The sequence below is a fragment of the Ranitomeya variabilis genome, chromosome 7 (genome assembly GCF_051348905.1).
Source record: "Ranitomeya variabilis isolate aRanVar5 chromosome 7, aRanVar5.hap1, whole genome shotgun sequence".
NCBI lineage: Eukaryota > Metazoa > Chordata > Amphibia > Anura > Dendrobatidae > Ranitomeya > Ranitomeya variabilis.
This window is the reverse complement of record NC_135238.1, coordinates 63,162,843-63,188,720: the sequence shown is the minus strand read 5'-3', so window position 1 is coordinate 63,188,720 and position 25,878 is coordinate 63,162,843. Positions and strand designations below refer to the sequence as shown.

The 25,878-nt window shown below is 41.4% G+C and overlaps 1 protein-coding gene across 1 annotated transcript in view; it reads left to right on the top strand.

Moving 5' to 3' along the window:
* Window positions 1-25,878, top strand: part of NUBP1 (NUBP iron-sulfur cluster assembly factor 1, cytosolic) — an 87,288-nt gene that overhangs the window by 44,776 nt on the left and 16,634 nt on the right. The window contains exons 4-6 of the mRNA XM_077275202.1: window positions 7,156-7,224; window positions 18,171-18,203; window positions 23,958-24,048. Of these exons, the coding sequence (XP_077131317.1) occupies window positions 7,156-7,224; window positions 18,171-18,203; window positions 23,958-24,048 (193 nt within the window). The remainder of the gene's footprint in view (window positions 1-7,155; window positions 7,225-18,170; window positions 18,204-23,957; window positions 24,049-25,878) is intronic.

Below are 25,878 nucleotides of genomic sequence, written 5' to 3'. Positions count from 1 at the left end.
TGGGGGGTCTGCATGTGATGCTTGGATTAGGCATTCATCAGTATGGCTTCTGACAGGTCACTGATCCCTTACTGACCTGCCCCCTAGTTTACATAATGTGTGTGTGTATGTGTATATATATATATATATATATATATATATATATATATATATATATATATATATTCTACTATATAATTGTCTAAGGGACACTTCCGTCTGTCACGGATATTCATTGGTCGCGGCCTCTGTCAGTCATGGAAATCCAAGTCGCTGATTGGTCGTGGCAAAACAGCCTCGACCAATCAGCGACGGGCACAGTCCGGAAGAAAATGGCCGCTCCTTCCTCCCCTCTGGTCACCGCGCCCGCTCCGCACTCCCCTCCGGTCACAGCGCCCGCTCCGCACTCCCCTCCTGTCACAGCGCCCGCTCCGCACTCCCCTCCTGTCACAGCGCCCGCTCCGCACTCCCCTCCTGTCACAGCGCCCGCTCCGCACTCCCTTCCGGTCACAGCGCCCGCTCCGTACTCCCCTCCGGTCAGCGCTCACACAGGGTTAATGGCAGCGTTGACCGCGGTGTAACGCACTTGGTTAACGCTGCTATTAACCCTGTGTGACCAACTTTTTACTATTGATGCTGCCTATGCAGCATGAATAGTAAAAATATGTAATGTTAAAAATAATAAAATAAAAAATAGTTACATACTCACCCTCCGGTGGCCCCCCCGGATCGAAGCGGCCGGTTACCGATGCTCCTCACGACACCGCGGTGACCGCTGCATGCAGTGCGGTCTCGCGAGATGATGACGTGCGGTCTCGCGAGACCGCTACGTCATCATCTCGCGAGACCGCCATGCAATCTTCAGACCAGAGCGCGCGAGGAGCATCGGTAACCGGTCGCTTCGATCCTGAGGCTCCAGAAGGTGAGTATGTAACTATTTTTTATTTTAATTTTTTTTTTTTTTTTTTAACAGGGATATGGTGCATACTACGTGACTGGCCAATATACTACGTGACTGGGCAGTATACTACGTGGCTGGGCAATATACTACGTGACTGGGCAATATCCTACGTGACTGGGCAATATCCTACGTGGCTGGGCAATATCCTACGTGGCTGGGCAATATCCTACGTGGCTGGGCAATATCCTACGTGGCTGGGCAATATACTGTGTGGCTGGGCAATATACTGTGTGGCTGGGCAATATACTATGTGGCTGGGCAAAATACTATGTGGGCTGCGCAATATACTACGTGACAGGGCAATATACTATGTCACAGGGCAATATACTATGTCACTGGGCAATATACTATGTCACTGGGCAATATACTATGTCGCTGGGCAATATAGTATGTCGCTGGGCAATATAGTATGTCGCTGGGCAATATAGTATGTCGCTGGGCAATATAGTATGTCGCTGGGCAATATACTATGTGGCTGGGCAATATACTATGTGGCTGGGCAATATACTATGTGGCTGGGCAATATACTATGTGGCTGGGCAATATACTATGTGGCTGGGCAATGTACGACGTGGGCTGGGCAATGTACGACGTGGGCTGGGCAATGTACGACGTGGGCTGGGCAATGTACGACGTGGGCTGGGCAATGTACGACGTGGGCTGCGCTATACACTACGCACACATATTCTAGAATACCTGATGCGTTAGAATCGGGCCACCATCTAGTGTATATATATATATATATGTGTGTGTGTGTGTGTATATATATATATATATATATATATATATATATATATATATATATATATATATATATATATATATATATATATATATATATATATATATATATATATATATATATATATTATAGAGACTGGTCATGTGATTGATGGACAGTATGTATCGCAGAGGTGGGTGGCCCTGTGATGGAAGCCTGGGTATGTTTTGCTCAAGCAGATCTACTGCGGAGGGATTTGTTTAAGTTGAGAAGGCTTCCAGGTGATTGGAGAGATGGGTGGGTTCAGTCACCTACAAACCCTCCCAAAGAGGCGTGTCTGAACACGTAAGATGGCTTTGTGTGTAAGGACCTGTGGTGATGTCACGCTCATCTGACTGGCCATGTGACAGGTACCTGGGTGTGGTTATACCTATGTAAGGAGGTGTGTGTAGCACATGGTGTGGGTGTGTGTCAGGGTGGACACACTTCCAGGTGTCCTGGCTGGACACTGCAGAGTGGCCTGTGTGTTGGACGGTTCCACGTGGGGACAGACGTCCTGAACAACACACAGAGACTATTTAGGCTGGAGAGCCTACGTGCTGGACATAGCACGACCTGTGTGCCTACAGGTCTGAGAGAGAGCGGAGCTCTATTATGGACATTGAGGAATCATCTGTCTGATGTAAGACTGTTTACCCATTGTTCCTGATGCAATGTGGTTTATGGAGCAATAAACCTGTGAACTTTTAAGGAAACGTGTCTCCTGAGTGTCATCCGCCGCACCTAAGTGAGTGTCCCCTAGACCCGTAGCGGGTGAGATGCTACAATATATATATATATATATATATATATATATATATATATATATATATATATATATATATATATATATATATATATAACAAATATATATATATATATATATATATATATATATATATATATACCACAAATATATATATATATATATACCACAAATATATATATATATATATACCACAAAAACAGGCAGCACTCCATGTCCTTAAGTTGATATGCAGGTGTTTATTGTGCCCACATCTCCATGCAACGTTTCGGCTCTGACTGAGCCTTTCTTTTATATATATATATATATATATATATATATATATATATATATATATATATTATATAATCTCTCTCTCTTGGGGGGGAAAAAACCTTCAAGCCCTTCAGTCTCCTCACCTCGGCATGTCAGGCTTGACATGTCACTCTCCGTAAGGAGTAGCGTTACATTTTGGACTTTTTTTTTTTTCTAATTTTTATGAGTTCTAGAGGTTTTGTTTTTTCCTTCTCTACTCTTGAGGCCTAGTTGGTATGAATGTGTTCAGATTATTAAGGACATGATCTGTTTGTCTGCTGTGAGCGAAATAATTGGAAGCACATTCAGTCGATGTCCGACCACTCCCAATTTCCCTGGGTTTATTCATTTTTTAGTAAGCAGTGGGTAGAGGAAGGACAAAGTAATAACTTAGTTGATGGCTTTCAGTGAGATTTCCTCGAGCTCCATGGATGAGGTCTCACAACAGGTGCTAGGAGGTGCTAACATATTCCCCATTATGTAACCAATTACTTTTTAAGAAGGGCTGTGTTTTGGCAAATAAAAAAGCCATTTTCACTTGGATCAAAGTTGGCTGCTGACATTCCAGGCTGGGCAGGGCTTGGGTTTGCTTCCCTTTCCTCCCTCGCTTGTACATGTAAGTGCAGTTACTGGGGCGCAGCTGCTGTGATCACATTGACCATTCGGTCACATTGGCCGGAGGCTCCTCTTGTCGGATGATGATTGCTACACGTGCACATGTTAAACCCATTTACTGTTACATGGAAATACAATTTGTCCCATATCCCCAGATGATTGTTACTTTTGAGGTTCATCACATTTGCTGTTGTGTAAGGGCGGTTTTATTCACGGATTGTATTACAGCTGTATTGTAGGTGACGTCCATCCTGTAATGCTTCATATGGGTGCAGTGGGATCGCTCCTCCAGACTGGCACGGTCATGGGGAACTAAGGAACATTTACCCTAAGGAGAACCTCACGGCTTTTAGAGGATGTCCTAAAACACCCTGCATGTGCTAATGGGCGCTATGAATTTTGTCGTAACTAATACATGCAATATTTTTTTTTCCAGCATGGAAAATTGTAACACTTAAATTCCTTAATAAAGTGATTTGTTATCTTTGTTCCTGCAAAAAAAAAAATAATAATAAAAATGTATATGTACATGGCTTGCAAACCTCTACTTTTCCTGCTTCCAGCTATAGTATTCATTTGGAGTACAGATGATAGCAGTAAAATTGTCAGTGTCTCCTCCCGAGTTTTGCTTTTTCCTTATACAGCAAAATTGCCACTTTATATTAATTTAATTTATTTTTCCTACAAAAATGAAGACCAGTCCCCATAATAAAGTGATTTGTACACTGTGTGCAGAATTATTAGGCAAGTTGTATTTGGATCACATGATACTTTGTATACATGTTGTCCTACTCCAAGCTGTTCAGGCTTGAGAGCCAACTACCAATTAAGTAAATCAGGTGATGTGCATCTCTGTAATGAGGAGGGGTGTTGTCTAATGACATCAAAACCCTATATAAGGTGTGCTTAATTATTAGGCAACTTCCTTTCCTTTGGCAAAATGGGTCAGAAGAGAGATTTGACAAGCTCTGAAAAGTCCAAAATTGTGAGATGTCTTGCAGAGGGATGCAGCAGTCTTGAAATTGCCAAACTTTGGAAGCGTGATCACCGAACAATCAAGCGTTTCATGGCAAATAGCCAACAAGGTCGCAAGAAGCGTGTTGGGCAAAAAAGGCGCAAAATAACTGCCCATGAATTGAGGAAAATCAAGCGTGAAGCTGCCAAGATGCCATTTGCCACCAGTTTTGCCATATTTCAGAGCTGCAACGTTACTGGAGTAACAAAAAGCACAAGGTGTGCGATACTCAGGGGCATGGCCAAGGTAAGGAAGGCTGAAAAACGACCACCTTTGAACAAGAAACAAGATATTTCTTGGCCCAGTCTTGACGTTTTATCTTAAGACTGACTTTTCAGAGGTCTTATAGACTGATGAAATGAGTGACTCTTGATGGGCCAGATGGATGGGCCAGAGGCTGGATCACTAAGGGGCAGAGAGCTCCACTCCGACTCAGACGCCAGCAAGATGGAGGTGGGGTACTGGTATGGGCTGCTATCAAAGATGAACTTGTGGGACCTTTTCTCGTTGAGATTGGAGTGAAGTTCAACTCCCAGACCTACTGCCAGTTTCTGGAAGACAACTTCTTCAAACAGTGGTACAGGAAGAAGTCTGTATCGTTCAAGAAAAACATGATTTTCATGCAGGACAATGCTCCATCACATGCCTCCAACTACTCCACAGCGTGGCTGGCTAGTAAAGGTCTCAAAGAAGAAAAAATAATGACATGGCCCCCTTATTCACCTGATCTGAACCCCATAGAGAACCTGTGGTCCCTCATAAAATGTGAGATCTACAGGGAGGTAAAACAGTACACCTCTCGGAACAGTGTCTGGGAGGCTGTGGTGGCTGCTGCACGCAATGTTGATCGTAAACAGATCAAGTAACTGACGGAATCTATGGATGGAAGGCTGTTGTGTCATCATAAAGAAAGGTGGCTATATTGGGCACTAATTTTGGGGGGTTTTGTTTTTGCATGTCAGAAATGTTTATTTCTATATTTTGTACAGTTATATTGGTTTACCTGGTGAAAATAAACAAGTGAGATGGGAATATATTTGGTTTTTATTAAGTTGCCTAATAATTCTGCACAGTAATAGTTACCTGCACAAACAGATATCCTCCTAAGATAGCTAAATCCAAAAAAAAAAACACTCCAACTTCCAAAAATATTAAACTTTGATATGTACGAGTATTTTGGATTGATTGAGTACATAGTTGTTGATCAATAATAAAAATAATCCTCTAAAATACAACTTGCCTAATAATTCTGCACACAGTGTAATTTGTCAGAACTTTCCATACTAGACATTAGAAACAAAAGTGAACGTTTAGTTGGGTCTCATTCAGACGTCCGTTTTCTCACATACTAGAAAAACTGACTTATTTTCAGAGTTTGATCAGAGAGTAGTCATTTTTTTTCTATTCTATAGAGGGGGAAAAAATCGTCCACCTTCTTCTTTCCGACAGACTGTGAGGAAAAATAGGACCGCACTCAGTTGTCATCTGAGTTACGTCCAATATTTTTAAGTCCCTTTCCTTTTTGTCTTGCGGTATGAGTTGCTGTTTTTAGCGAAAAATTAATCAAAATGACATACACAACTCATGAATTTGGCGCAAACTAAAAAATGAACTAACTATAGGACGCACTGTTTTGCCCCTAAATTTGGGAGGAAAATGGGGGTGCGTCTTATAGTCTGAAATATAGCTTAGCGGAGGTGTGAGGGAGCGTGGAGTGGGTTCACAGGAGGCAGGGTGGGGCGATGCTGAGGGCCCTGGGCGCAGGGGGTGTCCCAGCACTGGGTTTGATGAACATGTTGGCAGTGCAGAGTCCACGCTCTACACATTGCTCTCCCAGATGTGGGCTTCAGGAAAATTGCCGCCGGCAGAACACGAAGAAAGCCACCAGAATAGATGCATGTGCCAACTGTACACATAAGCTGTTTGCATGCTCCCTTAAAGGGGATGTTTCACTTGGTATTCTAATTTACCTCTTTCGATTGCTGCTGCTCCACTGATTCTGGAACAGTTTTTCTTTTGTGCTACTCCATTCCAAACGTATGCCTCCAGTAGTAAAAAGTGACATTTTCCCTTCAGCCAACTGGGCGTGTACTACAGAACTTTTCTGTGGGTGTTTGCTTTCCTCCTCTATGACAGAAGTTATATGGCACATGCCCAGTTGGTTGAAGGAAAAATGTCACCCTTTATTACCTGGGGTATAACTTTACAATAAGAAGAAAAGAAACTGTCCAGAATCGGTGAAACAGTGACAATTGTAGGAGGTGCTCAGTTTGATTAAAAAAAATCTAGTGAAAGGTTCTCTGTTTTTTGTTGTATTTTTATTTTTTTTATTCTTCATTAGTAATTCAATGCTTCTTTCAAAGAGATTACCTCCCCCTGTATAAGGTTGTGTGTGGTTTTGCAGCTCAACTCCACTGGAATGAAGGACATAGTACTGCAATACCATATACAACCTGTAGACAAAGATGGCGCTGTTTGTGGAAGAAGGCTGCTTTGTCGTTTTAATCTTGGATGTCCTTTTTACAAACTTCAAAGCCCTATATACAGACATTTCTAGCCAAGGGACGTGATGAGCTTTAGCCTATGGGGCAAAGGTTCCTTAAAGGGGTTGTCGGGGACTTATAGCTAGGTCAGCAATCTATATCAGACACCCCGAGATCAATATGTAAGAAACGGACAACTCCTTTACATAAATAAGATCCTTCATATATTGTCTACTTACATAGATGTATAAACACACTTCTAAATATGTTTTTTTCTTTTAGATTGCTTTACTTGATGTGGACATCTGTGGTCCGTCCATTCCAAAGATCATGGGTCTTGAAGATGAACAGGTAACTGCGTCAGATGCCTCCCTTAAAGAGAACCTGTCATTGGGACATTATACACAAAAATAATGACATGTATGTGACGGTGCTTTACTGCCGAGTAAGTCCTAATTTCTCATAGACATCTGTTTTGCTAGTTTACAGAAATTCATGGTGGAAACTGTATGCTAATGAGCCACAAATGCAGTGGGCGGGCCCTGCACCTCCAGCTGTCCTGCCTCTCTCCATATTCCCCGCCCACTGCACTTGTAGCTCATTAGCATAACATTTCAACTATGGATTCTCTATAGCAGCAAACGGATTTTTATAAGAAAGGTAAGGCTTTGCTCAGCATTAAATCACCTTTACCTACAGTACAGACCAAAAGTTTGGACACACCTTCTCATTTAAAGATTTTTCTGTATTTTCATGACTATGAAAATTGTACATTCACACTGAAGGCATCAAAACTATGAATTACCACATGTGGAATTATATACTTAACAAAAAAGTGTGAAACAACTGAAATTATGTCTTATATTCTAGGTTCTTCAAAGTAGCCACATTTTGCTTTGATGACTGCTTTGCACACTCTCTGCATTCTCTTGATGAGCTTCAAGAGGTAGTCACCGGGAATGGTTTTCACTTCACAGGTGTGCCCTGTCAGGTTTAATAAGTGGGAATTCCTGCCTTTTGGTGTTTGGACCATCAGTTGTGTTGTGCAGAAGTCTGGTGGATACACAGCTGATAGTCCTACTGAATAGACTGTTAGAATTTGTATTATGGCAAGAAAAAAGCAGCTAAGTAAAGAAAAATGAGTGGCCATCATTACTTTAAGAAATGAAGGTCAGTCAGTCCGAAAAATTGGGAAAACTTTGAAAGTGTCCCCAAGTGCAGTGGCAAAAACCATCAAGCACTGCAAAGAAACTGGCTCACATGAGGACCGCCCCAGGAAAGGAAGACCAAGAGTCACCTCTGCTTCTGAGGATAAGTTTATCCGAGTCACCAGCCTCAGAAATCGCAGGTTAACAGCAGCTCAGATTAGAGACCAGGTCAATGCCACACAGAGTTCTAGCAGCAGACACATCTCTACAACAACTGTTAAGAGACTTTGTGCAGCAGGCCTTCATGGTAAAATAGCTGCTAGGAAACCACTGCTAAGGACAGGCAACAAGCAGAAGAGACTTGATGGGGCTAAAGAACACAAGGAATGGACAATAGACCAGTGGAAATCTGTGCTTTGGTCTGATGAGTCCACATTTGAAATCTTTGGTTCCAACCACCGTGTCTTTGTGCGACGCAGAAAAGGTGAACGGATGGACTCTACATGCCTGGTTCCCACCGTGAAGCATGGAGGAGGAGGTGTGATGGTGTGGGGGTGCTTTGCTGGTGACACTGTTGGGGATTTATTCAAAATTGAAGGCATACTGAACCAGCATGGCTACCACAGCATCTTGCAGCGGCATGCTATTCCATCCGGTTTGCGTTTAGTTGGACCATCATTTATTTTTCAACAGGACAATGACCCCAAACACACCTCCAGGCTGTGTAAGGGCTATTTGACCAAAAAGGAGAGTGATGGGGTGCTACGCCAGATGAGCTGACCTCCACAGTCACCAGACCTGAACGCAATCGAGATGGTTTGGGGTGAGCTGGACCGCAGAGTGAAAGCAAAAGGGCCAACAAGTGCTAAGCATCTCTGGGAACTCCTTCAAGATTGTTGGAAGACCATTTCCGGTGACTACCTCTTGAAGCTCATCAAGAGAATGCCAAGAGTGTGCAAAGCAGTCATCAAAGCAAAAGGTGGCTACATTGAAGAACCTAGACTATAAGACATAATTTCAGTTGTTTCGCACTTTGTTGTTAAGTATATAATTCCACATGTGTTAATTCATAGTTTTGATGCCTTCAGTGTGAATGTACAATTTTCATAGTCATGAAAATACAGAAAAATCTTTAAATGAGAAGGTGTGCCCAAACTTATGGTCTGTACTGTACATGTCCATAGTATGGGGCATAACATCCTTATGACAGGTTCTCTTTAACCCTTCCCAACTTGGCCAATTTCTATTTTTTTGTTTTGTTTTTCCTACTTCCAACAGCCATAACTTTTGTTTGTTTTGTGTTGTATTTTTTCTTTTAATGGGGCAAAAAGGGATATGAATTAAACTTTTTTTTTTTAAGTTATTTTCATATTTTCAACTTTTTTTTAAACTTTATATTAGTCCCCTTAGGAGATTTTGACCTGATATACTGTGATACAACAGCATTGCTGCACATGGTAAACAGTCTCCTTTGAAGCTCGGCCACAGGCAGGATTTCAAAGGAGCTCCGTGATGACAGATACGGAGGTCTTCTATAGACCCTCGGCTGCCATAGCAGGCCTTTGGTGTCCCAAGATCAATCGTATCATGGGAGTTTGATAGCGACATTTAACAGGCTAAATACGGTGTGTGTGTTTACTTCTCATGCCAGCGCCGTTTCAGCACTGTCCGCTCCCGTTCTTCTGGGACTCGCACAACATTGATTGCACGGCTCTTGTAGCAATCAGCAACCACCTCGCTTTCACATGGCCACAGTACTGAAAATGCAGGACCTGAGAGATAACTAACATTATTTATCCCGAGAGCTGCCAGCTTTCAATCATACAGGCGTGCCAGCGCAGCTATAGTCATCGCTCAGGACACAGACATGGGCCTTGACACTTTGACACCTTCTTTGCAGTCATGTACTGCTGAGCTAGCTGTCAGTCAGTAATGGGTGTGCTTACAACTGCTACACGCTGTATCCTGAGTGATGACTGTAGCTGCGCTGGCACGCCTGTATGACTGAAAGCCGGCGGCTGCCTGGAGACATAAAGGTCATTTTCACCTGCGTGTCATACTTGCAGTACAGCTGCCAGGCACTTTCCTAGTGCTATTAACCTGCAGATTTACCCTTTATCTACAAGTTTAAGAGGATGTCTACTACTTTATCATATACTTTATATACTTCTATATCATATACTTTATTATATACTTCATATGCTTTATCCTTAAGATACAGTGGTGTTCAAAAGTCCTGCATAGGCGTGAAGAAAAATATATGTTTCATATTTCTGCAGCTCTACAGTGAAACTGGTGGAACATATATGTTTTTGTAATCCCTCATTGTATGCCATACTCATTTTTGAATGTCCCAAGTGTATTAATTTTATGGCATGCGCATTTTTGATAATTTTTTTTACAGCATAACCATACCTACACCAGTACAGTGTGTAGAATGGTGAACAGGTTTATAAGTTCATTAACTTCCAATGCAAGTTCACACAGACTTAAATTTTACTTTTTAAGATTTATTATTTTTTATTAAATTCAGAGTCCTGAAAAGGGCCTTTTGAGTGCATCTTTAGCTTCTAATACTTTATTGGCCAGCCTTTGCTCTTGAGCACCAGCTTGCATCTCTGTGGCATTGAGTGAACAAGCTTCTGCAGATGTTCACGAGTGATGATGTGGTTCCAGGCCTGTATCAGAGCCTCAATCAACTCACTCTTGGTCCTTGGCTGTTTTCTAGATATCTCTAATGATACCTTGTGCCACAAATTTTCAATTGGAATGAGGTCCGGGGACTGAGCTGGCCAGTCAATAGTAGCCACCTTGTTCTTCCAACACCAATGGCTGCCATACAGCCCCAGACCATTACTTTCATTACATGTTTCACAGAGAAGCTCAAACACTCTGGCTTGTACTCTTCATGTGGGAACCTTCTCACATAAGACTTGCCATCATTTCCTAAAATGCAAAAAGTGCTTTCATCACTAATTAGCACTTTTTCCCACTCCTCCTTCCTCCATTTTAAATATTTCAATGCCCACAGTTTTCTCCTTTGTCTTTGTATGGCTGTCATCAATGGCTTCTTTCGGGCCTTGCACCCTTTCAATCCTGCTTCCAAACATCTCTTCCTAACAGTTGATGTTGCTACCTCAATATTGCACTTTTCTTGCCATTCTCGCAGAAGCTGAGGAGAGGTGAGCTTTCGATTGGCAAGGGATGTTCTTATCAGTACTCTATCCTCCCTTTTAGTTGACTTTCTGGGCCGACCAGATCTGGGCCTGTCCTGGGCAATTCCAAGCTGCTTATGTTTCTGCAAAATTCTTACGACTATACTCTGATTACAGCCGACCTTCCTTGCGATCTGGGGGCCAGTATAACCCTCTTCATGTAGCACCACAACTCGCACACGATCCTCCGCTGACAAAAATCTGAAGGCTCCCATCATAAAACTCTACAGTATGATTCACTAGATAGACCAACAGATAAAACAAACAAACAAAGCAGCAGATGTGATGCAATGTAATGCAATGTGATTGGCTGCCATATCCAGGTTATGATTGGTCACAAGAACCTCATCTGTGATTGGCTAATTTTGGATCTGAAGCTGTACAATATATAGTTGTGCTTTCAATTCCCATATTGTTGCAATAATTTCAGGCAAAACTGCTTCAAAAGCTAAAAATATTACAGGGAGAGAATGCAAAATTGTATTCTGAACAAAACCATATATAATATGTCACATTAGCATCGAAGATATTCGACAGAAAACGTTTAAAACTTGAAAAATCAATTTATCCTATGCAGGACTTTTGAACACCACTGTAGGTCATCAATGTCTGATCGGTGGGGATGCAACACTGCACCCCCGTCGATTATCTATTCTCAGTGTCGGCAGCTGCGAATGCTCTATTGTGGAGCTCCTCCGTCATCTAATAGGGGCCGCGCCTGGGTACTCCGCATCCTCCTCCTATTCAAATCAATGGAAGGCGGATCTGCAGTACCCAGCTGCGGCCACTATCCGAAGATGGAGCAGCTGTGCAATTGAGCATTTGCACCGAGAATAGATAATCGGCGGGGGTGCCGGGTGTCGCATCCCCACTGATTAGACATTGCTGACCTATCCTAAGGATAGGTTATCAATGATAAAGTAGTGGATAACCTCTTTTAAATGTTATCTGACATGACTGGTTCCCTTTAAGGGTATGTTTCCACGGTCAGGATTGCATCAGGATTTGCTCAGAATTTGACGCAGGTAAAATCTGCACCAAATCTGCACCTGATGTCACTGGCAAGTCACCTGCGTTTTTTATGCATTTTTACATGCGGATTTGTGTGTTTTTGTAAGCTAAATAAAGATATACCAAAAAAAAGAATTGTGATGTCATTTCTTGTCCAACCTCTTCATTTACGGTACATACTCCATTGAAGAATAATGTTTACACAGACCGATAGATAGATATGGGATAAATAGATAGATCTATCGTATCGATCTATCGTATCGTATCTATCTATCGTATCTATCTATCTATCGTATCTATCTATCTATCGTATCTATCGTATCTATCTATCTATCGTATCTATCTATCTATCGTATCTATCTATCGTATCTATCTATCGTATCTATCTATCGTATCTATCTATCGTATCTATCTATCGTATCTATCTATCTATCGTATCTATCTATCGTATCTATCTATCGTATCTATCTATGTATCTATCGTATCTATCTATCTATCTATCGTATCTATCTATCGTATCTATCTATCGTATCTATCTATCGTATCTATCTATCGTATCTATCTATCGTATCTATCTATCGTATCTATCTATCGTATCTATCTATCGTATCTATCTATATCTATCTATCTATCGTATCTATCTATCGTATCTATCTATCTATCGTATCTATCTATCGTATCTATCTATCTATCGTATCTATCTATCGTATCTATCTATCTATCGTATCTCTATCTATCTATCGTATCTATCTATATCTATCTATCGTATCTATCTATCGTATCTATCTATCGTATCTATCTATCTATCATATCTATCTATCGTATCTATCTATCGTATCTATCTATCGTATCTATCTATCGTATCTATCTATCTATCGTATCTATCTATCTATCTATCGTATCTATCTATCTATCGTATCTATCTATCTATCGTATCTATCTATCGTATCTATCTATCTATCGTATCTATCTATCTATCTATCGTATCTATCTATCTATCGTATCTATCTATCTATCGTATCTATCTATCGTATCTATCTATCGTATCTATCTATCTATCGTATCTATCTATCTATCGTATCTCTATCTATCTATCGTATCTATCTATATCTATCTATCGTATCTATCTATCGTATCTATCTATCTATCGTATCTATCTATCTATCGTATCTATCTATATCTATCTATCGTATCTATCTATCGTATCTATCTATCGTATCTATCTATCTATCTATCGTATCTATCTATCTATCTATCGTATCTATCTATCTATCTATCGTATCTATCTATATCTATCTATCGTATCTATCTATCGTATCTATCTATCTATCGTATCTATCTATCTATCGTATCTATCTATATCTATCTATCGTATCTATCTATCGTATCTATCTATCGTATCTATCTATCGTATCTATCTATCTATCTATCTATCTATCTATCTATCTATCGTATCTATCTATCTATCTATCTATCTATCTATCTATCTATCTATCTATCGTATCTATCTATCTATCGTATCTATCTATCGTATCTATCTATCGTATCTATCTATCGTATCTATCTATCGTATCTATCTATCGTATCTATCTATATCTATCTATCTATCGTATCTATCTATCGTATCTATCTATCGTATCTATCTATCTATCGTATCTCTATCTATCTATCGTATCTATCTATCGTATCTATCTATCGTATCTATCTATCGTATCTATCTATCGTATCTATCTATCTATCGTATCTATCTATCGTATCTATCTATCTATCGTATCTATCTATCTATCTATCGTATCTATCTATCGTATCTATCTATCGTATCTATCTATCGTATCTATCTATATCTATCTATCTATCTATCGTATCTATCTATCGTATCTATCTATCGTATCTATCTATCTATCGTATCTATCTATCGTATCTATCTATCTATCGTATCTATCTATCGTATCTATCTATCGTATCTATCTATCGTATCTATCTATATCTATCTATCTATATCTATCTATCTATCGTATCTATCGTATCTATCTATCGTATCTATCGTATCTATCTATCGTATCTATCTATCTATCTATCGTATCTATCTATCGTATCTATCTATCGTATCTATCTATCGTATCTATCTATCGTATCTATCTATATCTATCTATCTATCTATCGTATCTATCTATCGTATCTATCTATCGTATCTATCTATCGTATCTATCTATCTATCTATCGTATCTATCTATCTATCTATCGTATCTATCTATCTATCGTATCTATCTATCGTATCTATCTATCGTATCTATCTATCTATCGTATCTATCTATCTATCGTATCTCTATCTATCTATCGTATCTATCTATCGTATCTATCTATCGTATCTATCTATCGTATCTATCTATCGTATCTATCTATTGTATCTATCTATCGTATCTATCTATCGTATCTATCTATCGTATCTATCTATCGTATCTATCTATCGTATCTATCTATCTATCGTATCTATCTATCGTATCTATCGTATCTATCTATCGTATCTATCTATCGTATCTATCTATCTATCGTATCTATCGTATCTCTATCTATCGTATCTATCTATATCTATCTATCGTATCTATCTATCGTATCTATCTATCGTATCTCTATCTATCGTATCTATCTATATCTATCTATCTATCGTATCTATCTATCGTATCTATCTATCGTATCTATCTATCTATCGTATCTATCTATCGTATCTATCTATCGTATCTATCTATCTATCTATCGTATCTATCTATCGTATCTATCTATCGTATCTATCTATCTATCTATCGTATCTATCTATCGTATCTATCTATCGTATCTCTATCTATCGTATCTATCTATCGTATCTATCTATCTATCGTATCTCTATCTATCTATCGTATCTATCTATATCTATCTATCGTATCTATCTATCGTATCTATCTATCTATCGTATCTATCTATCTATCGTATCTATCTATCGTATCTATCTATCTATCGTATCTATCTATCGTATCTATCTATCTATCTATCGTATCTATCTATCTATCTATCTATCTATCGTATCTATCTATCGTATCTATCTATCTATCGTATCTATCTATCTATCGTATCTATCTATCTATCGTATCTATCTATCGTATCTATCTATCTATCGTATCTATCTATCGTATCTATCTATCGTATCTATCGTATCTATCTATCTATCTATCTATCTATCTATCGTATCTATCTATCTATCGTATCTCTATCTATCTATCGTATCTATCTATCGTATCTATCTATCGTATCTATCTATCGTATCTATCTATCGTATCTATCTATCGTATCTATCTATCGTATCTATCTATTGTATCTATCTATCGTATCTATCTATCGTATCTATCTATCTATCGTATCTATCTATCGTATCTATCTATCTATCGTATCTATCTATCTATCGTATCTATCTATCTATCGTATCTATCTATCTATCGTATCTATCTATCTATCGTATCTATCTATCGTATCTATCTATCGTATCTATCTATCTATCTATCTATCGTATCTATCTATCTATCGTATCTCTATCTATCTATCGTATCTATCTATCGTATCTATCTATCGTATCTATCTATCGTATCTATCTATCGTATCTATCTATCGTATCTATCTATCTATCGTATCTATCTATATCTATCTATCTATCGTATCTATCTATCGTATCTATCTATCGTATCTATCTATCTATCTATCTATCTATCTATCTATCTATCGTATCTATCTATCGTATCTATCTATCGTATCTATCTATCGTATCTATCTATCGTATCTCTATCTATCGTATCTCTATCTATCGTATCTATCTATATCTATCTATCTATCTATCGTATCTATCTATCGTATCTATCTATCGTATCTATCTATCGTATCTATCTATCGTATCTATCTATCGTATCTATCTATCGTATCTATCTATCGTATCTATCTATCGATCTATCTATCGTACCTATCTATCTATTCTATCTATCGTATCTATCTATCTATCGTATCTATCTATCTATCGTATCTATCTATCTATCGTATCTATCTATCGTATCTATCTATCTATCGTATCTATCTATCTATCGTATCTATCTATCTATCGTATCTATCGTATCTATCGTATCTATCATCTATCGTATCCGTTTCTTGCATGTGTGATACCGGCCTTATAGACACACACACAAAATCTGCGTTAGGCCGGGGTCACACTTGCAAGAAACTCGCACGAGTCTCGCACCTCAATACCCGACACTGCCGCTGGCACGCGGGAACGGAGTGTGCAGCTGCATGTATTTCTATGTAGCTGAACGCTCCGGTTCGAGTGCCGGCGGCAGTCACAGGTATTGAGGCGAGAGACTTGTGTGAGTTTCTTGCAAGTGTGACCCCGGCCTTAAAAGCAGTATGTTTAATTTAAAAAAAAAAAAAAAAATGGCGTGAGCTCCCACGCAATTTTCTGCGCCAGAGAGGGAAAGCCAGCGACTGGGGGACCGATGTTTGTAGCCTGGGAAGGGGTTAATACCCATGGATCATCCAAGGCTATGAATATCCGCCCGCAGCTGTGTATTTAGACTTTACTGGCTATAAAAATAGGGGGACCCCCCCCAAAAAAAAAATGACGTGGGGTGCCCCTATAATTTATAGCCAAAAAGGCTACGCAGACAGCTGCGGACTGATATTCATAGCCTAGAGAGGGGCCATGGATATTGGCCCCCCTGGCTACAAATACCAGCCACCCCAGAAAATGCGCATCTGTAAGATGCGCCAATTCCAGCGCTTAGCCCCTCTCTTCCCACCCCGAGTAGCGGTGGGATATGGGGTAATAAAGGGTTAATGTCACCTTTGTAAGGTGACATTAAGCCGGCTTAGCAATGGAGAGGCGTCAATAAGATACCTACCATTACTAATCCTATAGATGTTAAAGGGTTAATAAAACGCACACACATGCAGAGTAAAGTATTTTAATAAAATAAAACACCACACAGTTTTGACCATATTTTTATTGTACTGGTAATCCAAGCGAAGCCCTCGTCTCCTGGAAAAAAAAAAGAAAAAAAACCAACAGTATACTCCGTGTGTCCGACGTAGTCCTTAATAACGAGTGTCCCACGATGAGTCCAGCTCTGCTACATCTGGATGCCTGAAACAGACTAGTGACCTGAGATAACCCCCGGTCACGTGCACGGCCGTTCTCGTGGTAAGCCAGGTTATCGCAAGAACTCAGCTTACCGCGAGAACTGCAGTGGACGCGGGACTTCCACCAGCGGCGGGACAGGTAAGATCGCATGTAAATTAGTAGATATGTGTAATGAGCTGCCTTTACGCAGTTATTACGCATGTGACTAATCATTAGATGCAGTTTTACCGCATCTAATTGTCTATGGGAAATTTACGGTGCAGCGACGGAGCATTGCCGCATCGTAAACAGACATGCTGCGTTCTGAAAAGACGCGCCACATGTCCGTTTACGCGGGTCTGCCGCATGTGTGTTTTAACGCATAGTGGAAACGGGATTTCAGGAAATCCCCTCCACTATGCTGTAACATCTGGACGCTGCGTGTTTGGCCCTGCGGCTCTACGCAGCGCCAAACACACAGCGTTTCCTGACCGTGGAAACACACCCTAAGTTTTTTGTCACTCTCTCTCTCTCTCTCTCTCTCTCTCTCTCTCTCTCTCTCTTTTTTTTATTTATTTATTTCTTTTTTTAGTACTGGTTTTTTTGTGTTTTTTTTGTGGGGTGTTTCTGTAACCCTTTAGGAAAATATAGCAATGAGAAAATAAATATTCAGACTCACTTTTTTTTTCAGGCTTTGTTAAATAGAATTTCATTCACCATAATTAGATAGGTTAAAATCTAATGTGGGCTTTCTACTTGTGCTAATTATTGTTAATCCTTTTTTACCCTTAGGTTCACCAAAGTGGCTCAGGATGGTCACCTGTAGTAAGTATCTGTCATCCTGACCGGACTGCCGGATGGCTGTATATTATGGGAGAGGTGGATTGTGCAAGTACAAGTGTGCCCCCCAGTGGCCACACTGCGCCTTTCTATATAGTGACCGCAGTGTTCACACTGATATGTACAGAGCTGCTGACCTTTATTTACCATGTAGGTTGAGCTCGATGGGCCATGTCTTTTTTTTTTTTTGTTTTGTTTTGTTTTTTTGTTTTTTTAATAAACCATTTAAATAATTTTTACATTTTTTTTTATAGCAAGAGTATGATTTAACCTTTTAATTCTTTTGGCTAATGAAAAGCTGATATGTCTGCCATTACTACAGGATGTGTAAAAAAAAATAATTGAGTTTTTTTTAGTAGTCTCTTAAGCATTTTACATATTACAGTAAAATTGCCTGAAAAAGACATTTTGTACACATAGCCTGCTTGTTAAACCTTAGATTCCCCACTATATCCATGTGTTACTCAAATCACTGTTGTACATCCCCTCCGCATTCTCTCAAGCAGCTTAATCAGGTAGTCACCTTGAATGGCTTCCAATGAACAGGTATTCCTCGAGGATCTCGTTTCCCTAGCCTCAGAACGTGTTTGCGACCATCTGCGCATGTTTTGCATAGCCATCGTGTTGGTACACGGCTCCATATTTCACAACTGTTCTAAGCCAGAATATGGCAAGAACCACTCAAAACAGTCCGTCATTACTTTATGGTATGAAGGACCGTCAGTCTGGACAATTGCTAGAACCTTGAAGGTATCCTGAAGTGCAATAATGAAAACCATCAATCGCTGAGATGAAATTGGCTCTCATGAGGTCTATCCCAGGAAAAGGAAGTCCAAGAATTAGCTACCATCCTAAGACACGGCAAATCAATAGCTCCTCAGATAACAGCCCTCATAAGTGATGCATAAACCTCAAGTAGCAGACATATCTCAACATAAACTGTGCAGAGGAGCCTGAGAAGCAGGCCTTTTTCGTCAAATTGCTGCAAAGAAGCCACTACTGAGAACCGCAAATAAGAAGAGACTTGTTTGGGCCAAACAACACAAGGACTGGACATAAGATCACTGGAAATCACTACTGTGGTCTGAGGTAAAATGTGAGATTTTTTGGTATCGACTGCTGCTGTGTCTGTGAGATGCAGAAAAGGTGGATGGATGGTCTCTATATGTGTGGGGTCCACCGTGAAACATGCAGGAGGAGGTGTGGGGGTGCTGTGCTGGTGACACTGTTGATCATTTACCGTATATACTCAAGTATAAGCCGAGTTTTTAGCCCATTTTTGGGGGGCTGGAAGTCCCCCTCTCGGCTTATACTCGAGTCATACCCAGGGGGGGGAGGGGGAGCGGGGCTGTCTAATTATACTCACCTACTCCTGGCGCGGTCCCTGCAGGTCCCTGGCGCCCCAGCTTCTTCCTGTACTGAGCGGTCACATGGTACCGCTCATTACAGTAATGAATATGCGGCTCCACCTCTATGGGAGGTGGAGCCGCATGTTCATTACTGTAATGAGCGGTAACTGTTACCGCTCAGTACAGGATGAAGCTGCGGCGTCGGGGAAGCAGGGACTGCACAGCGCCAGGAGCAGGTGAGTATAACGGGGAGGGGAGCGCTGCGCGATATTCACCTGCTCCCCGTTCGGGCGCCGCTCCGTCTTCAGCATCTTCTGCAGTGACGCTCAGGTCAGAGGGCGCGGTGACGTGGTTAGTGCGCGCCATCTGTCTGAATGTCAGTGCAGAAGACGCTGAAGATGGAGCGGCACCGGAACGAGGAGCAGGTGAATATTGAAAGTGCCGGGGGCCTGAGCGACGGAGGTGAGTATGTGATTTTTTTTTTTTTTATCGCAGCAACAGCAAATGGGGCAAGTGTCTGTATGGAGCATCTATTGGGCCATAATGTTTGTGCAGCATTATATGGGGAAAGTGTCTGAATCGAGCATCTTATGGGGCCATAACATTTGCGCAGCATTATATGGTGCAAGTGTCTGTATGGGGCATCTTATGGGGCCATTATCAACGTTTGTGCAGCACTATAACGGGGCAAGTGTCTGTATGGGGCATCTTATGGGCCATAACGTTTGTGCAGCCCTATATGGGGCAAGTGTCTGTATGGGGCCATAACGTTTGTGCAGCACTATATGGGGCAAGTGTCTGTATGGGGCCATAATTAACATTTGTGGAGCATTACGGTATATGGGGCAAGTGTCTGTATGGAGCATCTTACGGGACCAAAATCAAGGTTTGTGCAGCACTATATGGGGCAAATATCTTTATGGAGCATCTTATGGGGCCATAATCAACATTTGTGCAGCATTATACTGGGCAAATGTGTCAATGGAGCATCTTATGGGGCCATTATGACCTTTGTGCAGCATTATATAGGGCATATTTTAATATGGAGCATCTTATGGGGCCATCATAAACTGTATGGAGCATTATATGGGGCTCCTGATTCAATATGGATATTCAAAAACACTTAACCTACTGATGTCTCAATTAATTTTACTTTTATTGGTATCTATTTTTATTTTTGAAATTTACCGGTAGCTGCTGCATTTCCCACCCTAGGCTTATACTCGAGTCATTAAGTTTTCCCAGTTTTTTGTGGCAAAATTAGGGGGGTCGGCTTATACTCGGGTCGGCTTATACTCGAGTATATACGGTATTCCAAATTCAAAGCACACTTACCCAACATGGCTACCACCGAATTCTGCAATGACATGCCACCCCACCTGGCTTGGACTTAGAGGGACTATCCTTTATGTTGCAACAGGACAATGACCAAAAATCCCTCCATGCTATGTAAGGGCTGTGTAACCAAGGAGAGTGATTGGGTGGCGCATCAGATGGTGTGGACTCCACAATCACCCGGGCTCAACCTTACAGACATGGTTTGGGAGGAGTTGGACCTCCCGAGTGAAGACAAAGCAGCCAACAAGTGCTCAGCACTTTGGAATCTCCTTTGAGACTTAAAAAGTCATTCCAGGTGACTAGCTGATGAAGCTGCTTGAGAGACTGTTCATGGTGTGTAAAAGTGGGATACTGTGAGGAATCTAAGGTTTAACACACAATCTGTTTTGTTTTTTTTTTCCACACGTGTTTCTGTACTCCGTGTTTTTGTATGTGTTCCTGTGTGGCTGTCATGGCTGTGGAGTTGGTAAGCCAAACCTCCGACTCCTCAATTTCCATGACACCAACTCAGACTCCACCAAAATGGGCTCCGACTCCACAGCCCCTGGTGGTTGTACGGCCTTCAGTCTGTATCTGCAATGTGTATATTCCAATAAGATCAATGCAGCAAGACAACTACTCCGTCCTAGGTGCATTAATCTACATTTATCAATGGTAAACCTCATCTGCCACGTGTTTACCCATTCACACATCTTATGCAGATTGTAATATTATACTGTTAAGCTCAATTTTTATTATCCTCTCATTGTTTTGTGTCATCAGCAAAGAATCACTTTACTTTAAATCCCATCCACAAACTCATTAATAAAGAGAATAAAAAGAATTGGTCTCAAGACAAATCCTTGTGGGTCCCCACTGTTGGTCCTTGTGGGTCCCCACTGTTAGTCCTTTGTGTGTCCCCACTATTGGTCCTTTGTGGGTCCTCACTGTCGGTCCATTGTGTGTCCCCACTGTTGGTCCTTCTTTGTGGGTCTCCACTGTTGGCCCTTCCTTGTGTGTCTCCACTTTTGGTTCTTCCTTGTGGGTCTCAACTGTTGGCCCTTCCTTGTGGGTCTCCACTGTTGGCCCTTCCTTGTGGGTCTCCACTGTTGGCCCTTCCTTGTGGGTCTCCACTGTTGGCCCTTCCTTGTGGGTCTCCGCTGTTGGCCCTTCCTTGTGGGTCTCCGCTGTTGGCCCTTCCTTGTGGGTCTCCGCTGTTGGCCCTTCCTTGTGGGTCTCCGCTGTTGGCCCTTCCTTGTGGGTCTCCGCTGTTGGCCCTTCCTTGTGGGTCTCCGCTGTTGGCCCTTCCTTGTGGGTCTCCGCTGTTGGCCCTTCCTTGTGGGTCTCCGCTGTTGGCCCTTCCTTGTGGGTCTCCGCTGTTGGCCCTTCCTTGTGGGTCTCCGCTGTTGGCCCTTCCTTGTGGGTCTCCGCTGTTGGCCCTTCCTTGTGGGTCTCCGCTGTTGGCCCTTCCTTGTGGGTCTCCACTGTTGGCCCTTCCTTGTGGGTCTCCACTGTTGGCCCTTCCTTGTGGGTCTCCACTGTTGGCCCTTCCTTGTGGGTCTCCACTGTTGGCCCTTCCTTGTGGGTCTCCACTGTTGGCCCTTCCTTGTGGGTCTCCACTGTTGGCCCTTCCTTGTGGGTCTCCACTGTTGGCCCTTCCTTGTGGGTCTCCACTGTTGGCCCTTCCTTGTGGGTCTCCACTGTTGACTTTATTACATTTCACGTAAATACAATTCACAGTTTTATGTTTCCTGTCTCTTAACCAATTTCTTATCCAACTGCATATATTTTCCTCCAGTCCTTGCTTCTGTAGCTTCAGTATAAGGCCATGTTCACACGCTGCGGTTTTTACCGCGGAACCGCCGCGATTTTGATGCTGCGGGTCTGCAGCAGTTTCCATAGCGTTTACATTAACATGTAAACCCTATGGAAACCGCAAACCGCAGTGCACATGCTGCGGGAAAAACCGCGCAGAAACGCAGCGGTTTACAACCCGCAGCATGTCACTTCTTTGTGCAGAATCGCTGCGATTCTGCACCCATAGAAATGCATTGAACCGCTTACTTCCCGCATGGGGCTGTGCCCACGTTGCGGGAAGTAAGCGGATAATGTGCGGGTGGTACCCGGGGTGGAGGAGAGGAGACTCTCCTCCAGGCCCTGGGAACCATAAAATAGTGTAAAAAAAAGAATTAAAATAAAAAATGAAGCTATACTCACCTCTCAGCGCTGCCCGCGGCCGTCCGGTCTCAGTTGCTGTGCCGAACAGGACCTGTGGTGACGTCGCGGTCACATGACCGTGATGACGCCGCGGTCACATGACCGTGACGTCACGAAGGTCCTTGTCGGCACAGCCGCTTGCAGCGCCGGGGAGATCGCGACGTCAGAGGGTGAGTATAGCCAATTTTTATTATTTTTTACATTACTATTGATGCTGCATATTGCTGCATATGCAGCATCAATAGTACAGCAGTAATCCCGCAGCGGAAACCGCGGAACAAACCGCGATAAATCTGCAGGGATAACCACAGCGGTTTTGCCCTGCAGATTTTCAATTCCGCTGCGGGATTAACCCGCAGAGGAACCCGCAGCGTGTGAACATGGCCTAAGGCTGTTATGTGGTACAGTAATAAATGCCTTTGGAAAGTCAAGACAAATCATATCGACCACATTACCAACATACTGATTTGCACTCACCTCCTCATAGAAACCCAACATGTTGGTAAGACACGACCTATCCTTCATGAATCTGTGCTGCTTGTCAGTTATTATATTGTTCTCTGCAGGTCATCTCTTATGATGCCCTCAAAAATCCCCCCAGTGATGTCACTTACTGGACGTTAGTTGCCTGGATCCACCTTCTTACCCTTCTTCTATATCTGTATCACATCAGCCATCCTGTGGCATTAATTTTTATATTACTCTTTTATAGAATAAGTTGGTGTTTTTGACCTCAGTTATGCTCCGCTGTAATTGCGTGACACTATAATATATATCATTACTTGTGAAATGTAAAGTCTAGGAGCAGCAATACCGGTCCCTGGTCGGTTGTGAGCTTCCTGTGCTTGTATTTCAGTATGTGGAGGACAACCTGGCGGTGATGTCTGTCGGCTTCTTACTTGGCAGTCCCGATGATGCCGTTATATGGAGGGGCCCCAAGAAAAATGGTTTGTATGAAATTTATGTAATTAAGCGGAAATGAATCTGATGAAGTAGATTATTCATTGCCTTCAGCTAACCCCCTGCCCTACCAAATTCAGGAACATACATTATAAAGAAAGCAGCATGACGCCATTGTTGGATAAAGTCAGGGCAAAAACGTTCAGACCAGTCAAATATTTCCCCTTCAGCGCCATGGGGTCATTCCATGTCAAGTGAACCAATGATTTTTACCTCTACATTTTTAAGTCTTTTGAGATTTTGTTATTTGGTAATAGTGTGTCAGAGAATGCAAAATGTGAAGAAAAAAAAATTCTAGATTTTTTTTTTTTTTTTTTCTTTTTAATTGATTTTCAAAGTTCGGAAAAAGTGCGAATTTCGGTGTTGCCTGCCTTTACATTTCTCCTCAGGCTAAAAAAAGATAGAGAAACAAAATAAACACTATTCTACTCAGAACTGTACAGGCTTTCACCAGATATGTCACAAGAGTATCTTTGTTAATATTTTACCCATGCGAACGCAAGCACAAAATTTTAAAACGCATTTCCAAAAATAACGTTTAATTTCAAAAACTGCACATGTGCCTGCTAGGCTCCTAGCCACATCTGTACCGAAATGCAAGTTGGGATCTTGATGGGATCATATTTAAAAAGAATAAAACTATTACAGTGTCAGTTTGAGAATCTTGAATTCAGATCTGTTCAGCTTGTGGTCTTAGTGTGGGGTCCATATTTACCAAATAAACCATGCTTGTTAGATATTACTGTATTATTTTATTATGTTACAGCTTAGAAGCAGGAGAGGACAGAGGAGAAGCTTTGTCAGGGGTAGACAGTGACTGCAGAGCAGATGACAGGCCGGCAGCTCGGGCCTCCACAGACCGTATTCACACCAAATCTTAACACCCAGGCAACTCCTCAAATGGAGGGAGAAAAATACTCTAACATCCAGTTCATGTATTGTACAAACCAGGACTACGAAGAGGAAAGATTGTGAAAACCTCGGATACAGGAAGCAGAACCCATCACAGGGACTCAGCAATACCAGACTGTCATCCCATGTAGTGGAAATAAAGACAGTGACGTCCATGAAGTGTTAGAAGGCGGCACAAGATCGGCCATGGATGACAACTGGCTATGTGACCTATGAATATGATCAGCGCTGACGGCTACTGGACTCTCCAAAGATTGTGAAAATGAAGAAGTGACTTTTCTGCACCTTCTGGTCCAGCGCCGTCCTTTGTGTATCCAAGAAGACCAGACATTGTAAAAGAGAACAAAAATCAGATACTAACTCAGGTGGAGCCGAGCACCATGACAGCCGCACAATGCTAGTGAGCGCTTATGGACAAGATGACATTTCGCCCTCTAGAAGGGACACATTGATAAAAGACCAGTGTAAAAACCTACTATTAATTGTTTGATTAGTTCGTATTTTATAGAACGAGGATTTAACTACTGTACTATTCTTCTTAAACACTTCATAAATGACATGTTTAGTGATATAATAAAAAAAATTGTTCCATGTATAAAAAGGTGGTAGAAATATTGGTTCTTTTAATCTTGTTTTTAACATATAATTAGGATGAGACTGTATTTAGAAAACCACACTTGAGGATATGATCATGTTTTTTCTTTTGGCGTGTTCAATGCATTCAGGTTGAAAATGCTGAGCAAGTTGTGTTATGATGACTAACATGGATTTATTCCGGCACTTCAGTAGTTGTTTTTTTGTGTTTCTTTATTGTTGCATATAAATGTTGAATTCAATAAGTTGTCATTTCAAAAGACAAAAGAAAAAAAACTCACACAAACATAAAATCAGATGATTCAAGGCTT